At 49.9% G+C, this 25,474-nt stretch overlaps 1 protein-coding gene across 7 annotated transcripts; it reads left to right on the forward strand.

Annotated features, from left to right (window-relative positions):
* The first annotated feature begins 2,398 nt into the window (after positions 1-2,398).
* On the forward strand, positions 2,399-23,123 carry ARHGDIA (Rho GDP dissociation inhibitor alpha). 7 transcript variants are annotated; one of them, XM_073311286.1, is made up of 6 exons: positions 2,399-2,532; positions 18,003-18,213; positions 18,754-18,837; positions 19,987-20,063; positions 20,237-20,300; positions 21,288-23,123. In XM_073311286.1, exons 2-6 carry the CDS (start codon positions 18,024-18,026, stop codon positions 21,485-21,487), a joined length of 615 nt encoding a protein of 204 aa, XP_073167387.1. In that variant the 5' UTR covers positions 2,399-2,532; positions 18,003-18,023; the 3' UTR covers positions 21,488-23,123. The 7 variants fall into 7 exon arrangements, with proteins under 7 accessions (XP_073167387.1, XP_073167390.1, XP_073167383.1 ...); XM_073311289.1 differs by lacking the exon at positions 2,399-2,532 and adding an exon at positions 2,576-2,648; XM_073311282.1 differs by lacking the exon at positions 2,399-2,532 and adding an exon at positions 2,694-2,781.
* Positions 23,124-25,474: the final 2,351 nt, after the last annotated feature.

Genomic DNA, 25,474 nt, shown 5'->3' on the forward strand with positions numbered 1-25,474 from the left:
TAGAGGTCATAATCTTCAATTTGTACTCATTACTAATCTACTGGCAGTTGGGCCTGGGAAAGAGCTATCTTCCAACTCTTTGGGGAAATGCAGCAAAGGAAACCTCAGCTTGTATGGCTCTAAAAGCAAATGTGGCTAAGGTACAGGACACCTCTTCTACCTTCCCAGTAGTGTTCGCATTGGAGAAGAATGCTAAACCTAGAAATCAGGAGAAAGCAAATCATACACAGGGCCCTTGTGCCAATGCAACCACAAGTACTTCATTTGGACTTAAGTGTTCATGTGTCTAGGCCCAACATATGATCATTAAGTGACAAAATATGAGGACTTTTCTAGACTGGTGAGGCTAGAGATGAGAACTTCTGCATCATTGGTGGGGGGAGTCAGGTATGGGAAGCGGTATCACTATTGTTCATGTACTCCACAGCTAAAATAAGCAATGAGAGTTAAGTAGACAGTTTTCAGCATGGAAAAGTTGAGTGTGTGCCATAGGCATGAGATCAAGATTCCCTACCCCAAATAGTGGTCCAGGGACATCTACATCAAACACGTCACCGGCCACCGACAGTACCAGGTGAGAGCCGGTATGACATCGTGCATCAACTATGAGAAAGGGACCGAGAGACTTTTTCCATTGGACCATATGAACTGGAAACATAAATTCACTGAACATTAAATCTCACCAAATGAGGGTAAATCCATCCTCATCATTGTATGCGCTCATTATACTCCACACCTGAACATAGCCATTATATGAACAACATACCCCCATATCTCAATGTCTGTACTTTGAGCTGTTAAACTTTTACCCCCAATTGGGGAGATTGCAGATTATGTATTCCTTATGCCACCTGTTCCTAAACTGAATTTTGCACCCCTTGATAATCTGTACCTTCCCTGATAACTAGAAACTTCTATGCTTAAACTCTGTACTGTTTTCTTTTTATTTCAACATCATCTTAATAAAATTATTAAATCTGTACTCAGGCATGGGCACCCAGGTTTGCCAAGCCTGCCTCTGAGCATCCACACTGCAGAATTGCACAACTCCTACCAGTGCAGCTGCATCCATACTGGTACTTCAGTTAGCTGGATTTGGCACTAGGATTTCTGTAAGTGCATTGCAGGGTACTTAGTGTCAGTGGACCCGCTCTAGGAATTGTTTTGCAATGTATTGTGGGAGAACTTGGGCCTGTCTCTTGGGCCTCTGTGCAGAAGTGTTCTTAGCCTACCAGCATATTTAATGGTGGCACTTCCAGCTCGGCATGCTCTTCAGTTGTCTGTTCCAGCTGGTGGCAAGGGATGTATGCAGCACAAGCTGTTCCCGGTTGGGGCAGGATGTGGGTAGAGGCTATGGGGCACACTGGAGGGCATTTTATCAGGGGTTTCCGAGCTGTGGAAAGTAGTGGTGCGTCATGGATATTGGATGATGGAGTGGAGACAGCTGATGCTTGCTATATTGTTGTGGATTCCCCATAGACACAGCATGCTGCAGGACAACTAGCACAAAGGTAGGATATCATCATGGGGACCTGGGATGAGCAACAGTGACTCTAGATTAACTTCCACATGAGGTAGATCTTCATGGAGCTGGGTACCTATACCTTACCTTACCCGGCCAGGTAAGCAAGCCCAGGTTCAAAGCGCATATAAGACCAGCTGTAAGGGTTGTGTAAGGGAAGTAGGGCTAAAGCCTGGGTAAGAGCCTGGGTAAGTCTGCATTTAAGACACCTGAGACAAGGATGGGGCAGTGGGAACTGGCCAGGCTCACTGCATGGGACAGACACTCCCTCCGACAAAGGGAGCGGCTCAGTGCATCCCCACAGGCAGATAATGCTGGCAAAGGCGGAACACCCCACTGAGCAGAGCCTCCTGAGGTTTCCAGCACGGGACAACGGTATTCCGGAGCTCCCCTGTTCCGGCACAGGCGACCACGGACCCCTGCTGCCTACTCAGAAAAGGGGCTTTGGGATCCCCTTCCACCCGCTCCAGGGGACTCTGGGAAGCCTCTTCACGCCCCGCGGATCCCCCACGCGAGCGGGGGCCACCCCCTGTGCGCTCCTCCCGGGCCCCGGGCTTCCCTTCCCCCGCCGGGGCAGCGGGGAGGCCGGGCGAGCTGCCTCTCGGCGGCGCCGCTCCCCGGCTCTTGCTGGCAGGGCTCGGGAAACGCAGCGAACGCGAAGCGGGGGCGTTAACTCGCTTCCCTCCGGAAGGGGAAAGGCGGCAGCTGAAAACGGACCCGGGCGGGCCGCCGAGCGCCGGGGAGGGCGGCGCTGAGGGAACCCCAGGCCGCTGCGCTCCGGCTCCGGCCCCGCGCAGCTGGCACGAGGCTGGACGGAGCCCAGGCCCCGCGCGCGGCGCGGCTCAGCTCCCGCCCCAGCGCGAGCCACGCTCCCGCCCCGCTGCCCGCCGCCGTGACGTCAGAGCGCAGGGGCTCAAGTCCAGCTTCGGTGCTTCCGGTCCCGCCCGTCAGCCCCAGGGCTTCCGCTAACAATTAAGAGGCCGGAAGTCCCCCGCTCCCAAGCCAGGAGGGTAACGGAGCCTCAGGAGACGCTCTCTCCAGCGGCCGAACTCTATCATTTCTATTGTCGGTCGCGCGCCCCTCACGCTCTCCTCCGGCCAATCAGCGCGGCGGGGCCTGCTCGGAAGTGAGGCCCTGGGCTCCGTCCTCTTAAAACCGGAAGTGACGGCAACGGCCCGGAAGTGCGGGGGCGCGCGCGGAGGCGGCTGGGCGGGTCTGGGTAGCGTTGTCACAGCAGCGCGAGGAGGCGAACGGGCCGGGTAGGGAGGGGCTGGGATGCGCGGGGCGGGCCCGAGCTGCGGCCCTTCTCGGTCTCCGGGGCGGCGGGGGCGCGGCGGCGGCGGCGGCGGGGGGGGCCCTTCGTCGGGCCCGGGCCGGAGTCCCCTGGGGCCTGGCGCACGGTCCCCTCCGCCGCGCTGGTACCGCGCCTCGCGCCCTCAGGGGCCGGCGGTGGCACGTGCTCGGCCTGCCGCGCGCGGGGTGCGAGGCGCGCGGGGTGCGAGGCCCGCGGGGCCGCCTGTGCGTGCGCGCGCGGCGGGGGCCCGGCAGCGTGTCGGGCCCGCTGGCAGCAGGCCCCGGAGCCGCTCCCGTCACCGGCTCCTTCGGGATCGCGGCCACAGCCAGGCGCGGGCGGGGCGGCGAGCAGCCGCGGAAACGGCGCCTGTGCGCTGGAGGTCGGGAACAGAGGGCACTTCCTGGTCTCTGGATCTCTTCTCGCTGGCGTCCTGGCTAGCGTTCAAGGGAGCGGGAGGGGAGGGGCGCCTGGGCTTGCGCTGTCTCAAAAACACCTTCTTGGCTGTCCTGAAAAAACAGGAATCTAAAGTCGTCTTGGCTGTTTTGCTGGAAATCTCTTTGACAGCCCCGAGTCATGAAGTGGGTGCATCCAAAAGCCTTCCTTGAAGGAGTTGGCTTGTTGATTAATCTCTTCTTCCAGCTGTTTCTTAGCTGTGGATTAAATACCGTTTAAGAATAAAGGGAAAACCATTTCCCTTCTTGCTTAATCAGGTTTGTTTTTAGGGCATATGTAGTTTTGCAGTCATCCAGACTATTCAGTGAGAATATCAAACAGAATTCTTAATATAAGAACTGCAGAACTTTTTTCAGGGTTTTTATGTACTGTAAACTTTGTAAAGGACACTAACTAGGTGTTCTTCCGTTGTAGCTTATCTTTAGTACCTGGAGTGGAGAGAGGCTGCACAACATGAGTGTGAATTTCACCCACTTCACAGCGCAGTCCTTAGAGTCCTGATGGTGGAGTCTTTTAAAAACTGGTGCAATGATGTGGGAGGAGCAAATTAAAAGTTGTTGCTAGACTTCAGTGGGAGGAAGTCTCTGGACTGCTGAGGTGTTAGACTCAGAGCATTTGTATATGGGAAACAGCTTTATGATGGCTCATTACTGCTGTGTGCTGCTGCTCTTAAGTTCAGAGTTGAATCTGAGTGGCAACCTGCTTTTCTGAGTATCGTTTAATAAGTGCAATGAATGTTCATATCCTTGTATTTCCCAACCAGCAAAGTGCTCTCCTAGCCTCTCTCAAATGGGGTATTTTCACTGCTTGCTTTTGGATTGCTCTGGTGATGGGGAATCCGGAAGTGGTTTCCCTGTGTTGCCTTCCTGCCTTGTTAGAATGGTTAAAGTAAGTCCCGCTGTTTCTTCTGCAGTTCTAGACACAGTGCATTTCAAAGTTGGTATGCATGAAGAGTATGCGGTTTGATTGTTAAGGTACCTGATGTACCTGCTTCCACTGTGTGAAAGCCCCATCAGAAGTTGGAGGTGGGGGGAAGGAGAGGGTGATCGGGGGAAGTCCCGGACGACTGGAAAAAGGCTAATGTAGTGCCCATCTTTTAAAAAAGGGAAGAAGGAGAATCCTGGGAACTACAGGCCAGTCAGCCTCACCTCAGTCCCTAGAAAAATCATGGAGCAAGTCCTCAAGGAATCAATTCTAAAGCACTTAGAGGAGAGGAAAGTGATCAGGAACAGTCAGCATGGATTCACAAAGGGCAAGGCATGCCTGACTAAACTAATTGCCTTCTATGATGAGATAACTGGCTCTGTGGATGAGGGGAAAGCAGTGGATGTGTTGTTCCCTGACTTCAGCAAGGCTTTTGACACGGTTTCCCACAGTATTCTTGCCAGCAAGTTAAAGAATTATGGGCTGGATGAATGGACTATAAGTTGGATAGAAAGTTGGCTAGATTGTCGGGCTCAACGGGTAGTGGTCAATGGCTCCATGTCTAGTTGGCAGCCAGTATCAAGTGGCGTGCCCCAAGGGTCGGTCCTGGGCCCGGTTTTGTTCAATATCTTCATACATGATCTGGAGGATGGTGTGGATTGCACCCTCTGCAAGTTTGCAGATGACACTAAACTAGGAGGAGAGGTAGATATGCTGGAGGGTAGGGATAGGATAGAGAGGGCCCTAGACAGATTTCTTTTGGCCCAATCCTCTAATCTGATGAGGTTCAATAAGGACAAGTGCAGAGTCCTGCACTTAGGACGGAAGAATTCCATGCACCACTACAGACTAGGGACCGAATGGCTAGGCAGCAGTTCTGCAGAAAAGGACCTAGGGGTGACAGTGGACGAGAAACTGGATATGAGTCAACAGTGTGCCGTTGTTGCCAAGAAGGCCAATGGCATTTTGGGATGTATAAGTAGGGGCATTGCCAGCAGATCGAGGGACGTGATCATTCCCCTCTATTCGACATTGGTGAGGCTTCATCTGGAGTACTGTGTCCAGTTTTGGGCCCCACGCTACAAGAAGGATGTGGAGAAATTGGAAAGAGTCCAGTGAAGGGCAACAATAATGATCAGGGGACTGGAACACGTGACTTATGAGGAGAGGCTGAGGGAACTGGGATTGTTTAGTCTGCGGAAAAGAAGAATGAGGGGGGATTTGATAGCTGCTTTCAACTACCTGAAAGGAGGTTCCAAAGAGGATGGCTCTAGACTGTTCTCAGTGGTAGCAGATGACAGAACGAGGAGTAATGGTCTCAAGTTGCAGTGGGGGAGGTTTAGGTTGGATATTAGGAAAAACTTTTTCACTAGGAGGGTGGTGAAACACTGGAATGTGTTACCGAGGGAGGTGGTGGAATCTCCATCCTTAGAAGTTTTTAAGGTCAGGCTTGACAAAGCCTGGCTTTGACAAAGTCAGGCTTGACAAAGCCTGGCTGGGATGATTTAATTGGGGATTGGTCCTGCTTTGAGCAGGGGGTTGGACTAGATGACCTCCTGAGGTCCCTTCCAACCCTGATATTCTATGATCTCTTCCACAGTTTCCCAGCCTCTTTCCTAACAGCTCTGAAAATGGCAGCTTCCCTTTTTTTAAACTAAGTATATGAAACTGCAGTAGTGCTGAGCTCAGCTTAGCATAGTATAGGAAGTGCAGTGTAAGCATTCCCTACACAGTTCTGTTGCTGTTTCTCAAGCTTCACCTGCAGCACACCCTACTAATACAGCCTTGTGGCTCCCACACAACCCAGCAACCTGAAGCACGTATATTCTGGCCTAAACTACAATTATAGTCCAGAATGCTCTTCTGTGTCAGTCCTATGTTTCCCAGAGTTCTTGCAGTGCACCTCAGTCCTAATATTTAGCACCCCAGTTATTCTAGCCCTGTACTAGTTGTACCACCTATGGAACAATAGGGGCATCAAAATAAGCAGTAAGCTGCCTATTGGGCAGTCGCACTTGCGACAGGTTTACATGGTTGTGAGATATTGGCAACATGTTGCTACTACCTTAGGAAACTTGATCAGTCCCATGTGTGCCGCATTTGTTCCATTTGCAGGGCCGACTGGTGTGACAAAATTCCCATTATCAAAATCCTTCATCATTTTTTGAATGTCAGGCATTCAAAGCATGCTCATTGAAACTTAGCTGCTTTGGTTTGGGAATCTCACTTGTATGGCCAACTCATGAGTATCCAAGACCATGTTTTATGGTCAAATAATGCAAGGCATCTGTTCTCATGGTGGCCAGTACAAACAGTGTAAAGACCCAATAAAGTCGGACTTGAAAGCGTATCAGGTTGACCCCATCAGTTGGGAGGCAACAGCCCATGACAGAGCAAGGCGGTAGCAGATTTGTCATGTTGCTGTTAACCATTTGATGCAAGGTGTGTTAACATTTTATGTGAAAAATGTGAACAGCGCACAGCAAATATAAAAGCGGCTGCAATGGTCATGGACAGTCTTGTCTGTTCCACGTGTAACCAGCTTTGTGGGTTTTTCATTGGTTTGACCTTGCGTAGATCATTCACTTATAGGGTTTGTAGAATCCCCTTATGTCGACATGAGACTCCATCATCATCAGTTGTACCACACTGTGGGGTGGCATTGTAATGTTTCCAGTAGGGAAATAAGCAAAGACTCTCCAAACTTTTTGCTTTTATTCTTGTCAATATGTGCAGCTGTGGCTCATGATGAAAAGCTTGTGCATTAACTGGTGTCACTAACCAGACTGCAGCATGCTCAGAATTCAGACTGTTACCTCTGCTCAGTACAGGACTACAAGAGCTCTTAACGGGGAGCACAGCTAATTGGAGTCCTCTGCCATTGAGTGTTAACGGTTTTGACGTGACTGACTGACCGCTCCCCACTTGTTGAGCATTATCGATTGTACTTACTGCAGACCCAAACTGGGTCATCTGCAAAGAGATCATAAGAATGGTCATATTGGGTCAGACCAGTGGTCCGTCTAGCTTAGTATCCTGTCTTCCAACAGTGGCTACTCCCTCTGAAGCATCTGGGACTAAAGAGAAAAAGGCAATTTGAGTGATCCAAACCCTGTCGTCCAGTCCAACTTCTGGCAGTCAGAAGCTTCTTGGACACTTGGATCCAAACTGCAGCGTGCATGAGAGGATGGAGGGCACTTGTGGAGTCCTTTCATTATTCCTGATGACTGGGCAGTGGGTGGATTCAAAGCCCCCCAGATAAGGCGGGAATCCTGACAGTTGGAATTCTACAGTAACTTTGTGCCAGGGCATAAGAGGGGCTTTCCCTATGGGATGATCAGGCTCTAACTTTCTCTTTCTTCTGAATACTTGTGGGTATGGTCTTGGGAGCAATTCATGTGAAATGTCCTGTCAATCTACCTGCTGGTGTGATTAGTGAGTCCTTAGTTACTCTTTGCCAGGTGACGCACCCATCCATGTTGCTGCCACCATGGGTTACCATGGTGATGAGCCCAAACTCATTTCTGACCCGCAGTCTTCCTCACTGGGCATAACACATTTACCAATAACACAGGCCAACCAGAATTGTATCTCGCTTGAAGGAACCTTCTGTAAAACTCTGTTATTACTTATTTGTATTACAGTAGTGTCTAAGGGCTTTGAGCAGGGATGGGGCCACAGAACTTCTAATGTAGAGCGTGTAGAGGTCTGCTCTGTAGAGGTCTCTGTTCTGGGAATTGTTCATGTAAAAGGCAGAAATTGTGGCATGTCTTCTCACCAGCAAAGTTCTTGGGTAGCAGGGACTGATGTCCTCCCTTGCAATACTGCTAGCTCCTTGGTTGCCACATCATTAATCAGGCTGTAACTGTAGCCAGGTTGCAGTTTCTTAGGAGCCTGGGTCTCTTTCTAGTGCTCATGTCCTGCCTGCTTAACCCTGGAGGAACTAACAGTTTGTAAGTTTTGAAACAGCAGGGCTCTTGGATAGAGGGATAAAGACAGTAAGAGTTCCCTCTGCTAGGAAGAAAAAACTAGCTGGCACCTTAGAGACTAGCACATTTATTTGGGCATAAGCTTTTGTGGACTAGAACCCCCTTCATCAGGAAAGCTTATGCCCAAATAAATGTGTTAGTCTCTGAGGTGCCACAAGGACTCCTCATTGGTTTTGCTGATACAGACTAACACGGCTACCCTCTGACATCTGCTAGAAGAGTGATTCGGCCTGCTCCAGTTTCTCACAAGCATTGGTTCATCTTTTGTGATCTCCAAAGTTCTGGTTAGCATGAGGTGCATCTGAAGTCTTCTGCAACTGCATCATTTCTTGGAGCAAGACAGTCTAGAGCCTGACTCTTCCAGAAGTAGTAGAGTCTAGGAGTTCTCTTCCCACTCAGAAGTGGCTTTAGCCAGCAACAGGCACGTGCTACCCTGTTCTAGATAATCGGAATCTCTCAGGAGCTTGGAGGCTCTTTAGCTCTGTTACAGATCAAGTTTGGTGAGAGACCCTGGAAGGTCCTGCCAGAACTGGCTTGAGGTTCTTCAGTACTGTAGACTCTTGTTAGGTGACATCATGGTAAATGGTGATCTGTCTGTAGTTAAATATGTGCCTGGTTTGAACTTGCAGTTGAAAATTGCAACTTGGGAGAGTCCGAAGGAAGGTGATCAGAGATGAGATGCTAGGCTGGCGGGAGGGAATCCGGTGTTCAGGACAATGGCAGTGACCAGGAGTATGGAAAGGATTCTCAGACCAGGAAGAAAATGACAGTCCATGTAAGGCAACGGTCACGTTGTAGGTGCATTACACCAGCTGTAGGACAGAAGGTTCTAATAGTGAGCATTTCCTAAGCAGCTAGGATCTGAAGGTGCCTGAGAAGGGAGTTTCCCTGCAGTAATGCCTGAGGTTTGACCTTTGATCTGTCGCACACTATCAGTTATCACATCAGGACGTTAGTCATTTTATTGGTTAAATGGAGCTCTAGTCCTTAGAAGAAGGAATTGGGGGGATGGGGGAAGGGACCCGCTGCCTCTTCTGCAGGAGGTCCTATGCCTGCTGAAGATGTTAGGCCTGTGCGCCTGATGGTATGGGACTTGTGAGCATAGGCCATAGGGTGTCTCTGGGAAGTTCAGTTACAATTGATGCCTTGTTTTTGGTTTGCCTAGCAATCTCACCCAGAAATGAACAGCAAAGTGCCAGTTACCCTAAGGCCCCCTCTATCCTACTAACCCTGAACTGTGGTAAATGGCTTCTCCCTGCAACCCAAAGGAAGAGGTCAAGGGCCTTGGGAAAAGCTTTGTGTGCCCGGAAGTCTCCTTCCTTTCTGGCTTGGTGCCTTTCCTGAAGAAGCAGCTGAGGAATTGTGACCTCAGGCTTGTGCTTTTTAGCATAGTCCATTTCTTCTGAGGAGAGATGAGCCCTATCCTGAGCTGCTGGGTGTAACAGCCCTGACCTCCCAGGTGACTGACGGGCGGGGGTTTGCTTTTCCCACCTGTTGTCTGTAGCAGCTTTTCATGGCCTTCAAAATTCTCTAGTTTATCAGTGTGAGAGGAAGGGAAAGGGCTGGTTCCTGTGTGGCTAATGGAGGACTGCAATGGTCCTTAAAGTATCCAGGTTCGTCCAGGCGCTCTGGTGTCCCCGTCCATCCATGCCAATGGGCCTAATGCTTGGGAAGATGGTGCTGATGGAGACTAGGTGCTGCTAGGGGAGGGGAAAACACAAGACACCCCAGCTGCTTTGTTGGGGGGTGAGCAAATGGGACACAGCCCCATGCTTGGGTGCAGACAGAGGCCTGTTGAACTGATTTCCTGCTCTGACCAATGCAAGATTGCAGCTGGTCGTGGTGATGGCAGCAGCAGCTCTTCAGTAGTGTCCGAAGCCTGTGGACACACCCGTGCAGAGCCAAGCCAGCTTCCGGAGCTGAGTGGAGGACTGGGTGGAGCTGCATTCTAGCACTGTGCTGGCCTGCTGTGTTTTGTGTTGAACTTATGACAACTTTCCAGCGTCCAGCACTGGCCTGAGTGCAGGTAGTGAATGGCCTTAGAAAGGCACTCTAACTGGCCCTCTTTAACAAGTGTCCGCAGGGGAGTTCACTTCTGGATTCAAGTTCTGCCTTTGGATAGCTTGGCTCCTTTTACTCTGACTTGAGGTTTAATTAGTGATTAATTATGACAACTCAAAGTGGAGGCTTCCCTTCCTCTGGTATGAGGGGAATATTTGGAGTTTGGGAGCAAATGGCTGCATCATCCACCAAGGAAAAACAGGAGACTCTCCCTCTGCAGTAAGAAGAAAAGGAGGACTTGTGGCATTTTAGAGACTAACCAATTTATTTGAGCATAAGCTTTCGTGAGCTACAGCTCACTTCATCGGATGCTGATAAAAACTTGTGATGGAGTGGTAAATGGGGAAAGGGCAGTCCTACAGAGTGATTTAGATCTGTGGTTCTCAACCGGGGGTACGCACAGGTCTTCCAGGGGGTACTAAACTCATCTAGACAGTTGCCTTGTTTTACAACAGGCTACATAAAAAGCCCTAGTGAAGTCAGCGCACGCTACAATTTCATACAATGAGTTGTTTATACTGCTCTATATATTATACGCTGAAATGTAAGTACAATATTTATGTTCCAACTGATTTATAATTCTATGGTAAAAATGAAGAAGGAAGCAATTTTTCAGTAGTAGTGGGCTACGACACTTTTGTATTTTTGACTGATTTTGTAAGCAAGTAGTTTTTAAGTGAGGTGAAACTTGGGGGTACATAAGACAAATCGGACTCGTGAAAGGGGTACAGTAGTCTGAAAGATTGAGAGCCACTGATCTGGATCACTTGATAAGCTGGGCCCCTTCAAAGAAAGCTCATTGATGCACCAAATAAAAGGTGCGACATCTAGAACAAAAAATGTAGGTCATACCTGTAAAATTCGGTACTATATCTTGGAAAGCACTGACTCTGAAAAGAATTTAGGGGTCAGAGTGGACAAGTTCCCAGGGTCATGCTGCAGCAAAGAGCTAATGTAACCCTGGGTTGTCTAAATGTGGCTCTAGGAAGAAGAATAAAGGAGTTGGAGGCGCAAGTGGTGTTCTCGTCCATCCTCCCCGTGGAAGGAAAAGGCCTAGGTAGGGAGCGTCGAATCGTGGAAGTCAACGAATGGCTACGCAGATGGTGTCGGAGAGAAGGCTTTGGTTTCTTTGACCATGGGATGGTGTTCCATGAAGGAGGAGTGCTGGGTAGAGACGGGCTCCATCTTACGAAGAGAGGGAAGAGCATCTTTGCCAGCAGGCTGGCTAACCTAGTGAGGAGGGCTTTAAACTAGGTTCACCGGGGGAAGGAGACCAAAGCCCTGAGGTAAGTGGGAAAGCGGGATACTGGGAGGAAGCACAGGCAGCAATGTCTGTGAGGGGAGGGCTCCTGCCTCATACTGGCAATGAGGGGCGATCAACAGGTTATCTCAAGTGCTTATATACAAATGCACAAAGCCTTGGAAACAAGCAGGGAGAACTGGAGGTCCTGGTGATGTCAAGGAACTATGACGTGATCGGAATAACAGAGACTTGGTGGGATAACTCGTATGACTGGAGTACTGTCATGGATGGTTATAAACTGTTCAGGAAGGACAGGCAGGGCAGAAAAGGTGGGGGAGTAGCACTGTATGTAAGGGAGCAGTATGACTGCTCAGAGCTCCGGTACGAAACTGCAGAAAAACCTGAGTGTCTCTGGATTAAGTTTAGAAGTGTGTGCAACAAGAGTGATGTAGTGGTGGGAGTCTGCTATAGACCACCGGACCAGGGGGATGAGGTGGATGAGGCTTTCTTCCGGCAGCTCACGGAAGCTACTAGATCGCATGCCCTGATTCTCATGGGTGACTTTAATTTTCCTGATATCTGCTGGGAGAGCAATACAGCGGTGCATAGACAATCCAGGAAGTTTTTGGAAAGCGTAGGGGACAATTTCCTGGCGCAAGTGCTAGAGGAGCCAACTAGGGGGGGTGCTTTTCTTGACCTGCTGCTCACAAACCGGGTAGAATTAGTGGGGGAAGCAAAAGTGGATGGGAATCTGGGAGGCAGTGACCATGAGTTGGTTGAGTTCAGGATCCTGACGCAGGGAACAAAGGTAAGCAGCAGGATACGGACCCTGGACTTCAGGAAAGCAGACTTCGACTCCCTCAGGGAACGGATGGCCAGGATCCCCTGGGGGACTAACTTGAAGGGGAAAGGAGTCCAGGAGAGCTGGCTGTATTTCAAGGAATCCCTGTTGAGGTTACAGGGACAAACCATCCCGATGAGTCGAAAGAATAGTAAATATGGCAGGCGACCAACTTGGCTTAATGGTGAAATCCTAGCGGATCTTAAACATAAAAAAGAAGCTTACAAGAAGTGGAAGGTTGGACATATGACCAGGGAAGAGTATAAAAATATTGCTCGGGCATGTAGGAATGTTATCAGGAGGGCCAAATCGCACCTGGAGCTGCAGCTAGCCAGAGATGTCAAGAGTAACAAGGGTTTCTTCAGGTATGTTGGCAACAAGAAGAAAGCCAAGGAATGTGTGGGCCCCTTACTGAATGAGGGAGGCAACCTAGTGACAGAGGATGTGGAAAAAGCTAATGTACTCAATGCTTTTTTTGCCTCTGTTTTCACTAACAAGGTCAGCTCCCAGACTGCTGCGCTGGGCATCACAAAATGGGGAAGAGATGGCCAGCCCTCTGTGGAGATAGAGGCGGTTAGGGACTATTTAGAAAAGCTGGACGTGCACAAGTCCATGGGGCCGGACGAGTTGCATCCGAGAGTGCTGAAGAAATTGGCGGCTGTGATTGCAGAGCCACTGGCCATTATCTTTGAAAACTCGTGGCGAACCGGGGAAGTCCCGGATGACTGGAAAAAGGCTAATGTAGTGCCAATCTTTAAAAAAGGGAAGAAGGAAGATCCTGGGAACTACAGGCCAGTCAGCCTCACCTCAGTTCCTGGAAAAATCATGGAGCAGGTCCTCAAAGAATCAATCCTGAAGCACTTGCATGAGAGGAAAGTGATCAGGAACAGCCAGCATGGATTCACCAAGGGAAGGTCATGCCTGACTAATCTAATCACCTTTTATGATGAGATTACTGGTTCTGTGGATGAAGGGAAAGCAGTGGATGTATTGTTTCTTGACTTTAGCAAAGCTTTTGACACGGTCTCCCATAGTATTCTTGTCACCAAGTTAAGGAAGTATGGGCTGGATGAATGCACTATAAGGTGGGTAGAAAGCTGGCTAGATTGTCGGGCTCAACGGGTAGTGATCAATGGCTCCATGTCTAGTTGGCAGCCGGTATCAAGTGGAGTGCCCCAAGGGTCGGTCCTGGGGCCGGTTTTATTCAATATCTTCATAAATGATCTGGAGGATGGTGTGGATTGCACTCTCAGCAAATTTGCGGATGATACTAAACTGGGAGGAGTGGTAGATACGCTGGAGGGGAGGGATAGGATACAGAAGGACCTAGACCAATTGGAAGATTGGGCCAAAAGGAATCTGATGAGGTTCAATAAGGATAAGTGCAGGGTCCTGCACTTAGGACGTAAGAACCCAATGCACAGCTACAGACTAGGGACCGAATGGCTAGGCAGCAGTTCTGCGGAAAAGGACCTAGGGGTGACAGTGGACGAGAAGCTGGATATGAGTCAGCAGTGTGCCCTTGTTGCCAAGAAGGCCAATGGCATTTTGGGATGTATAAGTAGGGGCATAGCGAGCAGATCGAGGGACGTGATCGTTCCCCTCTATTCGACATTGGTGAGGCCTCATCTGGAGTACTGTGTCCAGTTTTGGGCCCCACACTTCAAGAAGGATGTGGATAAATTGGAGAGAGTCCAGCGAAGGGCAACAAAAATGATTAGGGGACTGGAACACATGAGTTATGAGGAGAGGCTGAGGGAGCTGGGATTGTTTAGCCTGCAGAAGAGAAGAATGAGGGGGGATTTGATAGCTGCTTTCAACTACCTGAAAGGGGGTTCCAAAGAGGATGGCTCTAGACTGTTCTCAATGGTAGCAGATGACAGAACGAGGAGTAATGGTCTCAAGTTGCAGTGGGGGAGGTTTAGATTGGATATTAGGAAAAACTTTTTCACTAAGAGGGTGGTGAAACACTGGAATGCGTTACCTAGGGAGGTGGTAGAATCTCCTTCCTTAGAGGTTTTTAAGGTCAGGCTTGACAAAGCCCTGGCTGGGATGATTTAACTGGGAATTGGTCCTGCTTTGAGCAGGGGGTTGGACTAGATGACCTTCTGGGGTCCCTTCCAACCCTGATATTCTATGATTCTATGATTCTATGAAATCAGGAGTAGTGAGTCGGAATGAGGAGGTGGTTTTTACCTCAAACTGATTGTAGTGTGTACGATTCTGGAGTCAACATTTTTTGAAAACCTGGAGAGGGTGCAGAAAGAAGCCACAAAAAATATAAGGGGTGGAGAAAATGCCTTGGAGTGAGACCAGTCTGCTTAGTTTATCCAGAAAGGTGTGGTGTGTAAATATCTTGATGGAGAGAAAATACCAGCTACTAAAGGTCTCTTTAGTCTAGCAGAGAAAGGCAGAACAAGAATCGATTGCTGGAAACTGAAGCCAGACAAACTAGAAATAAGGCAGTTTTTTAACAATGAGGTTGATTAACTATTGGAAGGTTAACCAGTGGAAATGGTGGATTTCATCTCTGGTCTTCAAATCCAGATTTAGATGGATGCCTTTCTAAAAGATGCATCAGCCAAACATATTATTGGGCTCAGTACTGGGGTAACAGGTGAAATGTGATATACCAGAGATAAGATATCTTCCCACTGAATTCATAGATTAAGGCCAGAAGGGACAGTAGGTCATCTAGTCTGAAGAGGCCCTCTACAGTGGTGCAGTGGCAGCAGAAGCATCTGCCCAGCAGCTGGGTCAGTGCTGCCAGTTGTGGAATATCAAGTGCAGACTGGCCATGGAAAGTTTTCTTGTTCATCCCCAAGAGCCGCCTGCTTCCCATCCATCCCTGGGTTAGAAAACCTGTGTAAGAATAATCCTGAATGCTTTTGCTGTTCTCTCCTTGCCTTGTGATGTGATCCTGAAGCTTTTCTCAATACCAAATGCATCACAGCCACCCTGTCAAGATGCTAGAAAAGCAACTCCATCCTCAATAGAGGAAGCTGCTCCATGCTTGATTCATGCTTTCCTGTGGCTAGCCAGAGTAGGCAGAAAATCTCTACCTCAAGTCTGTATGTGTTGCGTGAGCACCCTAATGTGCTGACTGAGAGCACACTGAAACTGCCAGCCCAAAAAGCTAGTTCCTGGGAGCTTTGGCCAGCTCATCAGAAATGCACAGCTCTCTTCCCAGGTGGAGATTCTGTGCTTGTGCCATGCTTGGGTTTGTAGTCTCTTTGGTTGATTTGCAGGCTACGTGAACAGCCATACTTGGACCCAAGAGCCCTGGCAGCTAGAACTTTCTCTTGTCTATTTTGATGGTCCTGCTAGGGCTGTTTCTCTCATATATCAGAGAGTTTGTGGAGAACATCACAAAATGGAGCAGAACTGGTCCCTCAGTCTTATTCCCAAACAAGACTTGCATAAAAGTCCTGGTTGAATGTTTCACTGGAGTCCATCTAGCACCCCCACACGCTTCCATTGGTCCTGCTTTTGAGCAGGGGGTTGAACTAGATGACCTCCTGAGGTCCCTTCCAACCCTGATATTCTATGATTCCTTTACTAAAACCTCCTCCCAAAGGAGTCTGGAAATGAACGGGTCCAGCCAGGTCCCCACTCTCCATCTGACTCACTCTATACCTGACCTTGACGTATCTCTTTCTAGAATGCAATATATGCTGTTGTCACTCGCATGTATAAGATGTGTAGTAGAAGAAACTAATTGATATATAATCCCAGGGTGTGTGTCATGTCTGAGTTCTGGGAACTTTTTCCTTAGGCTGATCTATTGGGGGAGTAGAAATGAAATAATTGATCTTTGGTTATGAAACGTGCTGATTAGAAGGTTCATAGATTTTTAAGATCTGAAGGGACCGTTATGATCTAGCCTGACATAGGCCAGAAAATCTCACCCAGTAACGTCTGCATAAAGCCCAGAATTTGTTTGAGCTATAGCATATCTTTCAAAAAATAAAATAAAATACTGATTTTAAGACTTCGAATGAGTAAGAATCCTCTTCATCTCTAGCTGAGTTTTCCCAGTGGCTAATTCCTTCACTGTTAAATTGTGCTTTGTTTCTCACCTGAATTTGTCTAGCTTCAAGCACCAACCATTGGGTATCTGTGTAGAGGTGTGGTAGGTGTATATGGTCCTTACAAGTTTGTATTTAACTGTATTGAGTATGGAGTATTTTTGTATTTTTGTAGTATACGTGATGCAGTATATTGGAATGGCTCCCTTGAATAATGAACAGGATTTTATAATTGTCTTATCTGTTTTGACCTCTGCATCTATATATGCAAAATTTTAGGAGGCAAAATGGTGAATGGGAGTAATGAAGGATTTAGGGTATGTCTACACCACCGCAGTACAGCTATGATGCTGCAGTTGTCCTGTAATATTGACAGAAGGGGTTTTTCCATTGATATATTTAACCAGCCTCTCCAAGAGGTGGTGGCTAGGCTGGCCTGGCTGAGTCTACGCTGAGGGTGAGGTTGATCTTAATCACACTGCACAGGGAACAGCATTTTTCACAGCCTGAATAGCGAGTCCGATCTAAGTGTAGACCCGGCTAAAGGCTGGGGAAATGGCTGGATCCCTTCATTGCTTGTTTGTAAAGGGTGATACTTCTGGAGTGTTTGAAGCTTCCCTGTAGTGGGCTCCCCAACTGCAAACAGTCATGGGTTTTCAAAGTCTTCACCATTGACTTTAAACTCTTCTGATATTTTTCTGAGGGAAAACCTTGCCTTGGATGATGTGGCCTGTGAGGCTTGAGACGGGGCTTGTAGGGTAGGAGTGGAGAATGGCTTTTATAATGGGAATGGAGCTTCACCCTTAACGATGGCTACTCCACACACCACTACCTATTGCCTGTTCAGAAAGTGGCTGGAGACTTGCACCACTGAGCTAAGTTAGTACAAATGCTATTAATCAGATAGCTGCTGCTTTTCATTGGCCTTGCCTTGGCTCAGACCTTTGGAAAGGACTGAGTGTGAGATCAGCCAAGGCAGGTGCCTTTTCCCAGCAATTTGGGGACAGACAGTGCCCCTTTTAAAACAGACTGATCCAGTTGCATTTTGAGCTACAGGCCTGTTGATCATTGCTGAGGCCTCTGGGACTTGGGCCAACAATGGAGCGAACATCTCTTCTTAGATAGACTTGAGTGCTGTAGGGAAGCAGACTGTAACAAAGGCCCCAGATCTACTCTTTGGGTTTCTCCACTCTGCTGTTCTTGTGTGCAAAGGGTTTATCTAATCACACTTCTCGAAAAGTTATCTTTTGTCCTGGCAATTTGACAAACAAAATGCAGAGATTGAAGTCTCCCCACCCCCTGGTGCAGTTGGGAGTCCAAGGGTTAACCAAAGATTCTGCACCTGCTTGCCAGACTCTGACTCGGGCACTTGTAAGAGGGCACACACTGTAGAGAACTAGGTAGTTGTCTCAGGGGGTAGGGTAGGACATTCCCAGAACACCAAGACCTCCCAAAGGCTTTTGGGAACAAGGGTGCATTGAACTGACCCCTCCGAAAGCTGGAGTTACTGGCCAACTATTTGTGGGGAACCCTGCTGTGGCCAAGGAAGGAATGAGGTATCTATTGAGGAGCCCTGCAGGACTTCTCAGCAGTGCGGGAAACAGCTGCATCAGGCCACTGATTCCATTTCCCATTCTCCCCTCCTAGGTGTAACTCACGTGTGTAAAGATGGCAGAGCAGGAGCCGACCGCAGAGCAGCTGGCCCAGATTGCAGCAGAGAACGAGGAAGATGAACACTCTGTCAACTACAAACCACCTGCCCAGAAAAGCATCCAAGAGATCCAGGAGCTGGACAAGGATGATGAGAGCCTGCGCAAATACAAGGAGGCTCTGCTGGGTTCTGTGAACGTAGCTACTGGTGAGTCCTGGTGTCATCTCGGAGCATGTGGTTCTATCTGTGCAGACATTAAACAGCTACAATAGCCAAGACCCCTTCTCTACACCTTTAACTGCTTCAGGCAGACACTAAGAACTCTCCTACCCTCCTCCCAGATCTCTTCATACATGCTGCTGAAAGCCCAGCTTTAACTCGAGGATGCAAATGATCAGTTGGGAGTAACCCTCCAATATGAGCGCTGCTAGCTGTCTGGTCTGCCAGTCTTTACCTGGCTAGCTCAAGTCAGTCATTGGTCCTTTGAATAAAGCTTGAGAGTCGATATCTTCTGGGATGTTCCTTCTGAATGGAAGATTCTGAGACTTCTTTCTGCCCTGAGTATAAAACAAGGGGAACCCTGGATCTCTGCTCCAGGCAGGCCCATTCTTTCTAGTTCTTATGTGCTCCTTTGCGTTTCCAGGAACTGAGTGAAGGGAGAGAGCAGGATGTAGATGGGCTGGGCCTTGGGGTGGGGATGTCATTAGCACTTTTAGGACTTGTCTAACAGCCTCTTCTTCGTCTTAGACCCCAGCACTCCTAACGTGGTCGTGACCAAACTGACACTGGTCTGTGCCACTGCCCCTGGGCCTCTGGACCTGGACCTGACAGGTAAGCAGGAGATGGGCACTGCGTTCTGCCTTCTGAGGGGGACAGGCCTTGGCTAGCTCAGTGCAGACAGTCAGGAGCCCTGGTGGGGGCCAGGCTAGGGCCACTGTCCATTCTGGCCTGGAGCCCAGAGGTGGAAGTGACCTGTATTTCCAAACATAACTTGCAGGGGGCCAGGCTCCTGTGAGTTTAGGGCTTCCAGCCTGGTGGTCAGTACTGCAGCCTCTCTGCTTCCTGTACCTGAACTGCAGTGTGAAGGGCCCCAGCACAGTGCCTTTGGACTCCTGTTGGTTGTGCACTTAGATGCCAGCAGCTGGAGGAGCCCAGGAGCCACTTGGCAAGCGCTGGCTCACTGCTTTTCTAAAGATAGGAAACCCACAGACCTAATCCTGCCATAACTCCTCATTCCTCCCACCAAACTCAGCTCAGGCCATGGGGGGGCAGGACTGAGCCCTACGCCAAATGAAGTATTCCAAATGGCTCCACAAACAAGTTACTGTTGCCAGAACTTTTTTAAAAATACTGCCCCAAAATAAGCGGTTGAATGAAAGGCTTCTCTGGGTTCTAATCCATGAGGAATGTTGCACCAGCCTCCTCTAGTGGCATGAGGCTGGAATCCTGATAATGAGCCCAGAGGTCCCACTAGGATACCTGATTTTTAGTCAAGCAAGGTCTCCAGGTACTCCATTTGAGGATCACGTTTCTTCCTGCTGATTCTGGGAAGAGGAGCTTGGTGTTGAGTCTCCTTAAGAGAGCTAGTCATTCTGAAATTGAGCCATATCCTCTGGTGTGGATAGATGGATTCCTTAGGGCTTGCATGGACTAACTTAGAAATGGTGGTAGCTTCCAGCATGGGTGGGTGCGAGGTGGCGAGGTCTCTAAACAGGGACACCCATGAGTAAATCACATTTCTCTTCCTTGTTGGGACTCTCTTGCCGCACTGGGCTTTGTGCACTCTTCTGTGGAAACCAAAGGAGTTAATGCAGGAGCTGGGGCGAGGGAGGACCCGACACATAGGAAGGGACACTTCCCCTGCCTGCAGCCTCGCACTTTATATTCCAATAGCTCCAGTCTCTGGTACAGGGCCCACCCCAAATGCATCCCACAGCACAGTCCCTAGGGAGTCTGAGCAAACTTCTCCCTTCTCTGTAGGGGATCTGGAAAGCTACAAGAAGCAGTCGTTTGTGCTGAAGGAGGCTGTGGAGTATCGGATAAAAATCTCCTTCCGGGTAAGAACTTTTGAGGAGTCACTGGCCCAAGCCTGTCTGTATACTCCAGGCATACAGCAACCAGACATCCCAAAAGAGGGAGGTCACCAATCCCAAGGAATGCATTGGGAGACAGGCCCATGCCCTGCCCTGGATATGAGGGCTCTGCTGTGAGGTCTTGTTTATCTCTGCAGGTGAACAAGGAGATCGTGTCGGGGCTGAAGTACATTCAGCACACGTTCAGGAAAGGAGTGAAAAGTAAGTGCTTCCATTGTTCCAGACGTTGCTTTGCAAGGGGGGTCTCCCAGCCAGCCCAACTACAGTGAGATGCATGTGCCACCCCACTCTCCAGCTGGCTCTGGCATGGTGGGAGGAGACTCTTTACTTCAGAGCAGAGGGTCTCAACCTTTTCCTTGCTGAGGCCCCCTTCAACGTGCTACAAAAACACCAGGCCCTGGTGGGGAGTGCAGGGGAGCATGGGGCTCCAGGCTTGGGGGGGGGGGCCCTTGGGCATAGGCATAGTTTTTATTTCTATTTGGGAGGTGAGTGCAAGGCCTGGCAGGGCTCGAGCCAGCTCTGCACAGCAGGGTCCAGGGAGGAAGTGCCACCTCCACCCCATGACTCACTCAGGAGGCCACCTAGCCTGTCTGGGCTGTTGGGGAACGCAACCAAAAAATATAACTCAAAGGAGGGGAATCAGTTCAAAAGTCTGAACACCGCTCAGGGTGCAGGGACGGGGAAACTAGGGGCTGTGTGCAGGGGCTCAGAGCACAGAGTTTCAGCCATGGGGCTCCGCAGCCCCCCTGAAAGGGTTCGTGGGCCCCCCCTGGTTGAGAACCACTGCTCTAGAAGGCCTCCTCATGTGCACCTTTGGCTCAGCACTGGGGGTGGGAAACCTCCTTCAGGCTCTGCAGCAGTACAAGGGCCTGCCTGATGTCAGTGGCTCCGGCTGCATTTGAGCTGATCGGCCTTGAGTGAAGCAAAACTTAGTGCTGAATGAACAGCAGCTTCTTCCCCTCCTGTTGCTTGGCCTGCAGCATGGGGTGGGCAGGTGTCCGTCCCCATGTGGAAGGGGCTCAGAGCTAGCATCGAGTAGCTGAATTTCCTAGCTCTGAGCCCAGCCGTGTGCCTTCTGTGGGGAGATGGCATGGCAGTCGGGAGGGGCTAGAATCTGTTCATGCTCTTCAGCCTCAGCACCAGCTCTGGCGGCTCATTCTTTTCCACCCCACCCCTGTCTCCTTCCAGTTGACAAGACTGACTACATGGTTGGGAGCTATGGGCCCCGAGCAGAGGAGTATGAGTTCCTGACCCCCATGGAGGAAGCCCCCAAGGGTATACTGGCCCGGGGCAGCTACAACATCAAATCCAAATTCACAGATGATGATAAGACTGACCATCTGTCCTGGGAGTGGAACCTGACCATCAAGAAGGAGTGGAAGGAGTAGCCCTTCCACAGGCCAATCCCCAGAGAAAGAGTTAGCCAGGCAGTGGCTACAGTAGAAATCCCACCCTGTACCAAAGTGCTGACATTGGAACCCCACCTTCCCTTCCCATTTTTTAAGTCAACAAGAAGAGCGCTCAGCTCAGTAACCCTTCCCCTTCCCTCCCCCCAGAGAATCACTGAATGGAGCTGACCAAACCATGCTGTCTGCATCTGACCTCCAGCTGCCTGCCTCAGGGGCATCTGTCCCCAGGCCTCTCCACCATGCACAGAAGTGGGAGTGCTTCCTGCCCTCCCCAGGGCCCTGATCAGGGTCTTGTCCCATTGCTGCATCTGACCTTTCTTCATTGGAATAAACCACAGGCAGGTGCTGAAGGAGAGGGACTCTGCAAGCTGCTTCCCACACAAAGGGGGCTTTTCCTAGTGCTCCTGCCCATGGGGTGGTGCCTCATTTTGGGGGCTGAGGAATTGTGATGCCAGGCAGCTGCTGAACCCTTCTGTAGGCTAAAATCATGTCTGTGGCCTGCCCCTCCCCTCCAGCCAGTGTCTTGAACACTGGCTGGCAGCTTCATTTGTGGCTATTTCCTGTAACCATGATGCCTTAATGTGTGTAACATACATTCTCTAGGAAGGGGCCCTGATCTTGTTAGCTCCCACCCCATAGGTTTGTTAGCATGCCGCCCTCTCACCTCAGTCACTCTCATTGAATTGGCTCATTAGAAACGAGTCACAACTAGCTTTGCTGCTGGCCCATTCTCCTGAGCCTGCTGGCCTGAGAGGAGAAGAGCTTGTGGCATCCTGTGCTGCTCCCAGCCCACGCAGAGCCATCCCTGGGGATGTCCAGAGAAAGCTGTCTGGTGGAACACTCCCACTTTCTGCTATGGAGGTGTTGGCCCTGTTAGTGTAGATCTCAACAGCCCGGTGCCTTCCTGTGTCTGCCCCAGCATCTTTACTGTGGTGGGTCCGGGAGTCATGAGTGCTGCTGTCACCTCCGAATTATTTCATTGGAGCCATTTTTGGCTGTAAAGCACTGAAATGCCAGGGCAGCTCCTGCCCCTTCTCTTGGTTTGGTTTTCGACTGGGGGATAAATCTGTTCAGTTCTGCAGCTGCTTTCACAACTTGGTCAGAACAAAGAGCTTGCAATGGACAAATATTCAAGAGCAATTAATGCCTTATGTATCAGTTCTGCCTTTGAAATCTCGTGCCTGGCCTGTCAGTATTTATTGCCTTGACAAGTAGACTCCATGTCCCCAGAGCAGTCCCTCTTTCCCTTGCATCCTCACAGCACTGCAGCCTGGCATCCCTAACACCCACACTGGCCTGGTAGTTGGGGGGCAGGAACTCTCTAGGACCCTCTAGCTACTGGACAAGCATGTTCCAGCTCTGCAGCCATCTTCTCTGGTTGCTTTGATAACACTGATGTTGTACCAGAACTGGGACCAAATGTGTGTGGTTTTCCTGTAGCTACGTTTCCTGCCCCAACTCTTCCTCTCCCTCTCCTCCTCCCCCTGCCCTTTAGAGAGATTTTTGTTAATTTGATTTGGTGCATTTTGTCTGTAAATCTTAGACCCAGATTAACAGATTTGGAATCATCATCTGCTTCCCCTTTTATGACCGTTAAATAAAATCTTCAAACTGACCATGCGCTGTCCCTTTGAATCCTCTTACTCTTCTTCCAGGTCTCCAGAAGGTAAGTGGCCTGTAAGAGGGGGACATCACTAGGACCCCAAATTCACTAATTCCTTGTACACCAGCAGGTGCTGGGAAGGGCTTTTCCCCAGTGATCTTGGGAGGTGGTGGGAACAAAGATTGGGAAGGTGCTTCCCTAGGACTGTTTTCAGAGTAGTAGCCGTGTTAGTCTGTATTCACAAAAAGAAAAGGAGTACTTGTGGCACCTTAGAGACTAACCAATTTATCTGAGCATAAGCTTTCGTGAGCTACAGCTCACTTCATCAGATGCAGCTTCTCCCTTAACACTGTCCCCTTCACTGCTATTGCAAAGGTTTGTATGTAAAGAAAACCTGCCCCTTGCAATCAGCTCCTGCCTTTCCTGTGGCCTCCACTAAGAGGCAGCAGTGGGAGGGGGGAGAATGTGTTAAAATGGGACTATGTTCATACATGGTGCTTTCCAGGCAACCAAGGGGAGGAAGCCTGTGCCCTGAGGAATTAGATATCGAAGAGCCAGATGCAAGTGTCAGAGCAAAGTGCATCGCAGCAAAGGATAGTGAAGAAGGGAGCTAGTGGGAGGCATTAAGGAATCTGGTTGTGGGTGTATCTGGGAGGCTGGAGGAAACGTACCGACTATAGGCAGAGTTAAGTGCACAGCACCTTGAAGGTGAGGACCAGGAGCTTGGAACGATGCGATGGGAGTGGGTTGGGGTTTGTGGAGCAGCACAGCAATCTTAGTCAAAAGATTTTTTGCAGAGAAGCAGATTGTGATGGGGGGAAGCTGCAGGGAAATTAACTTACTTGTGACAGAGCCACCCCGTTTTCTGCCCTTCATCTTAAGTGCTGCCCTAGGACATGTCTACATGAGCTCTTACTGTGTGGCAAGCTGGGGTGCAGGTCCATCTCTATTGCTCTGGCTGTCCTAATTTCCCCTGCTCACCCAGGCTGCTTCCTGGTCTTGCTGGATGAGGTGCCTTCCCTATTGGGTGGTGAGCCCTGACTTAATCTGTCACTAGTGCAGAGGGTTACTGCAGAACTGAAATTGGCCTGGAGAGGCGGATGCCCAGTATCCAGTCGGTTACAGTGGCCGGCACCAGTGCAATAAACCGACCCATAGCTGGTCCTTAAAGAACTAACTACCTGGAGGCAGTTGGTGGTAGGGTGAAATCCTGTCTGATTCAATCTTAGTGTCCTGCTGCTCACTAGACAGCCACCAGGTGGTGCTAGAAAGCAAGGTTCTTCCTCCCCTGGCTCAGGACTGCTGCTGGCCCGAGGAGCGAGTGGCCTAAGTCTTCCCTGACCATTTTGAACCTGAGTAAGTGGGTCCCTCAGTCTGCTGCTGGATCTTGGTCTGAGCCCACGTGGGCATGTGATTTCTATGCAGAGAAGATCCCAGTCTCCCAGGAGCCTGGCTTTTCAAACTGCGGCTGAATGTGTATACCAGTGTAATAGGGTGTCTGCTGGTTAGGCTGTTTGCATCACAATGAGCCATGGTGCAGCTGAACAATTGCTCAGTCCCTCTGAAGGAACAGTTGCGGGCCTGAAGAAGAGATCTGTGTAAGCTCAAATGCTTCTCTCTCTAACAGGAATTGGTCCACTAAAAGATACGACCTCACCCCCCTGTGTGCTCAGCCGCCAGAAAGCAAAACTGCAGCCCCTGCCACAAGCTAGGGGTGAGCGGGTATCTGCTGGAGTGGCAGCCTTGGCAGGGCAGTAGCTGGAGGTGTGGGATGGGGGTTAGAACGCTCCGGGGGAGAGAACCAGCTCCTGGGAGCAGGGTAGGTCTGTTGAGGTGCTGGGTTGTAGAAGCCGGTCGGCATTGTGAAGTGCCTGTGCCACTGAGTTGGCATTCAGGAGCCCTGCATTCTAGTCCCAGCTCTGCCACTGACTTCCTCCGTTGATGAAGGTGAGCTGCTAGGTGCCCTTTTCTCCGAACAGAAGATCGGCCACAGTGGGTCAGAACAAAGGTCCATCCAGCCCAGTATCCTGTCTGTTGTCAGTGGCCAATGCCAGGTACTTCAGAGGGAATGAACAGAACAGGCAATCATCAAGTGATCCGTCCCCTATCGTCCACTCCTAGCTTCTGGCAAACGAGGCTAGGGACAGCATCCCTGCCCATCCTGGCTAATAGCCATTGATGGACCTTCCCCCATGAATTTATCTAGTTCTTTTTTGAACCCTGTTATAATCTTGGCCTTCACAACATCCTCTGGCAAAGAGTTCCACAGGTTGACTGCGTTGTGTGAAGAAATACTTCCTTCTGTTTGTTTTAAACCCTGTTGCTTGTTAGTTTAATTTGGTGACCCCTAGTTCTTGTGTTAT

Source organism: Lepidochelys kempii, chromosome 14, assembly GCF_965140265.1.
Source record: "Lepidochelys kempii isolate rLepKem1 chromosome 14, rLepKem1.hap2, whole genome shotgun sequence".
Taxonomy (NCBI): Eukaryota; Metazoa; Chordata; order Testudines; family Cheloniidae; genus Lepidochelys; species Lepidochelys kempii.

Bases quoted from the DNA above. Each gene is read 5' to 3' on its own strand.
- ARHGDIA (XM_073311286.1), top strand. From the start codon at position 18,024: ATGGCAGAGCAGGAGCCGACCGCAGAGCAGCTGGCCCAGATTGCAGCA. The intron at 18,214-18,753 runs GTGAGTCCTGGT...TCTTCGTCTTAG, and splicing joins TTCTGTGAACGTAGCTACTG to ACCCCAGCACTCCTAACGTG. The intron at 18,838-19,986 runs GTAAGCAGGAGA...CCTTCTCTGTAG, and splicing joins TCTGGACCTGGACCTGACAG to GGGATCTGGAAAGCTACAAG.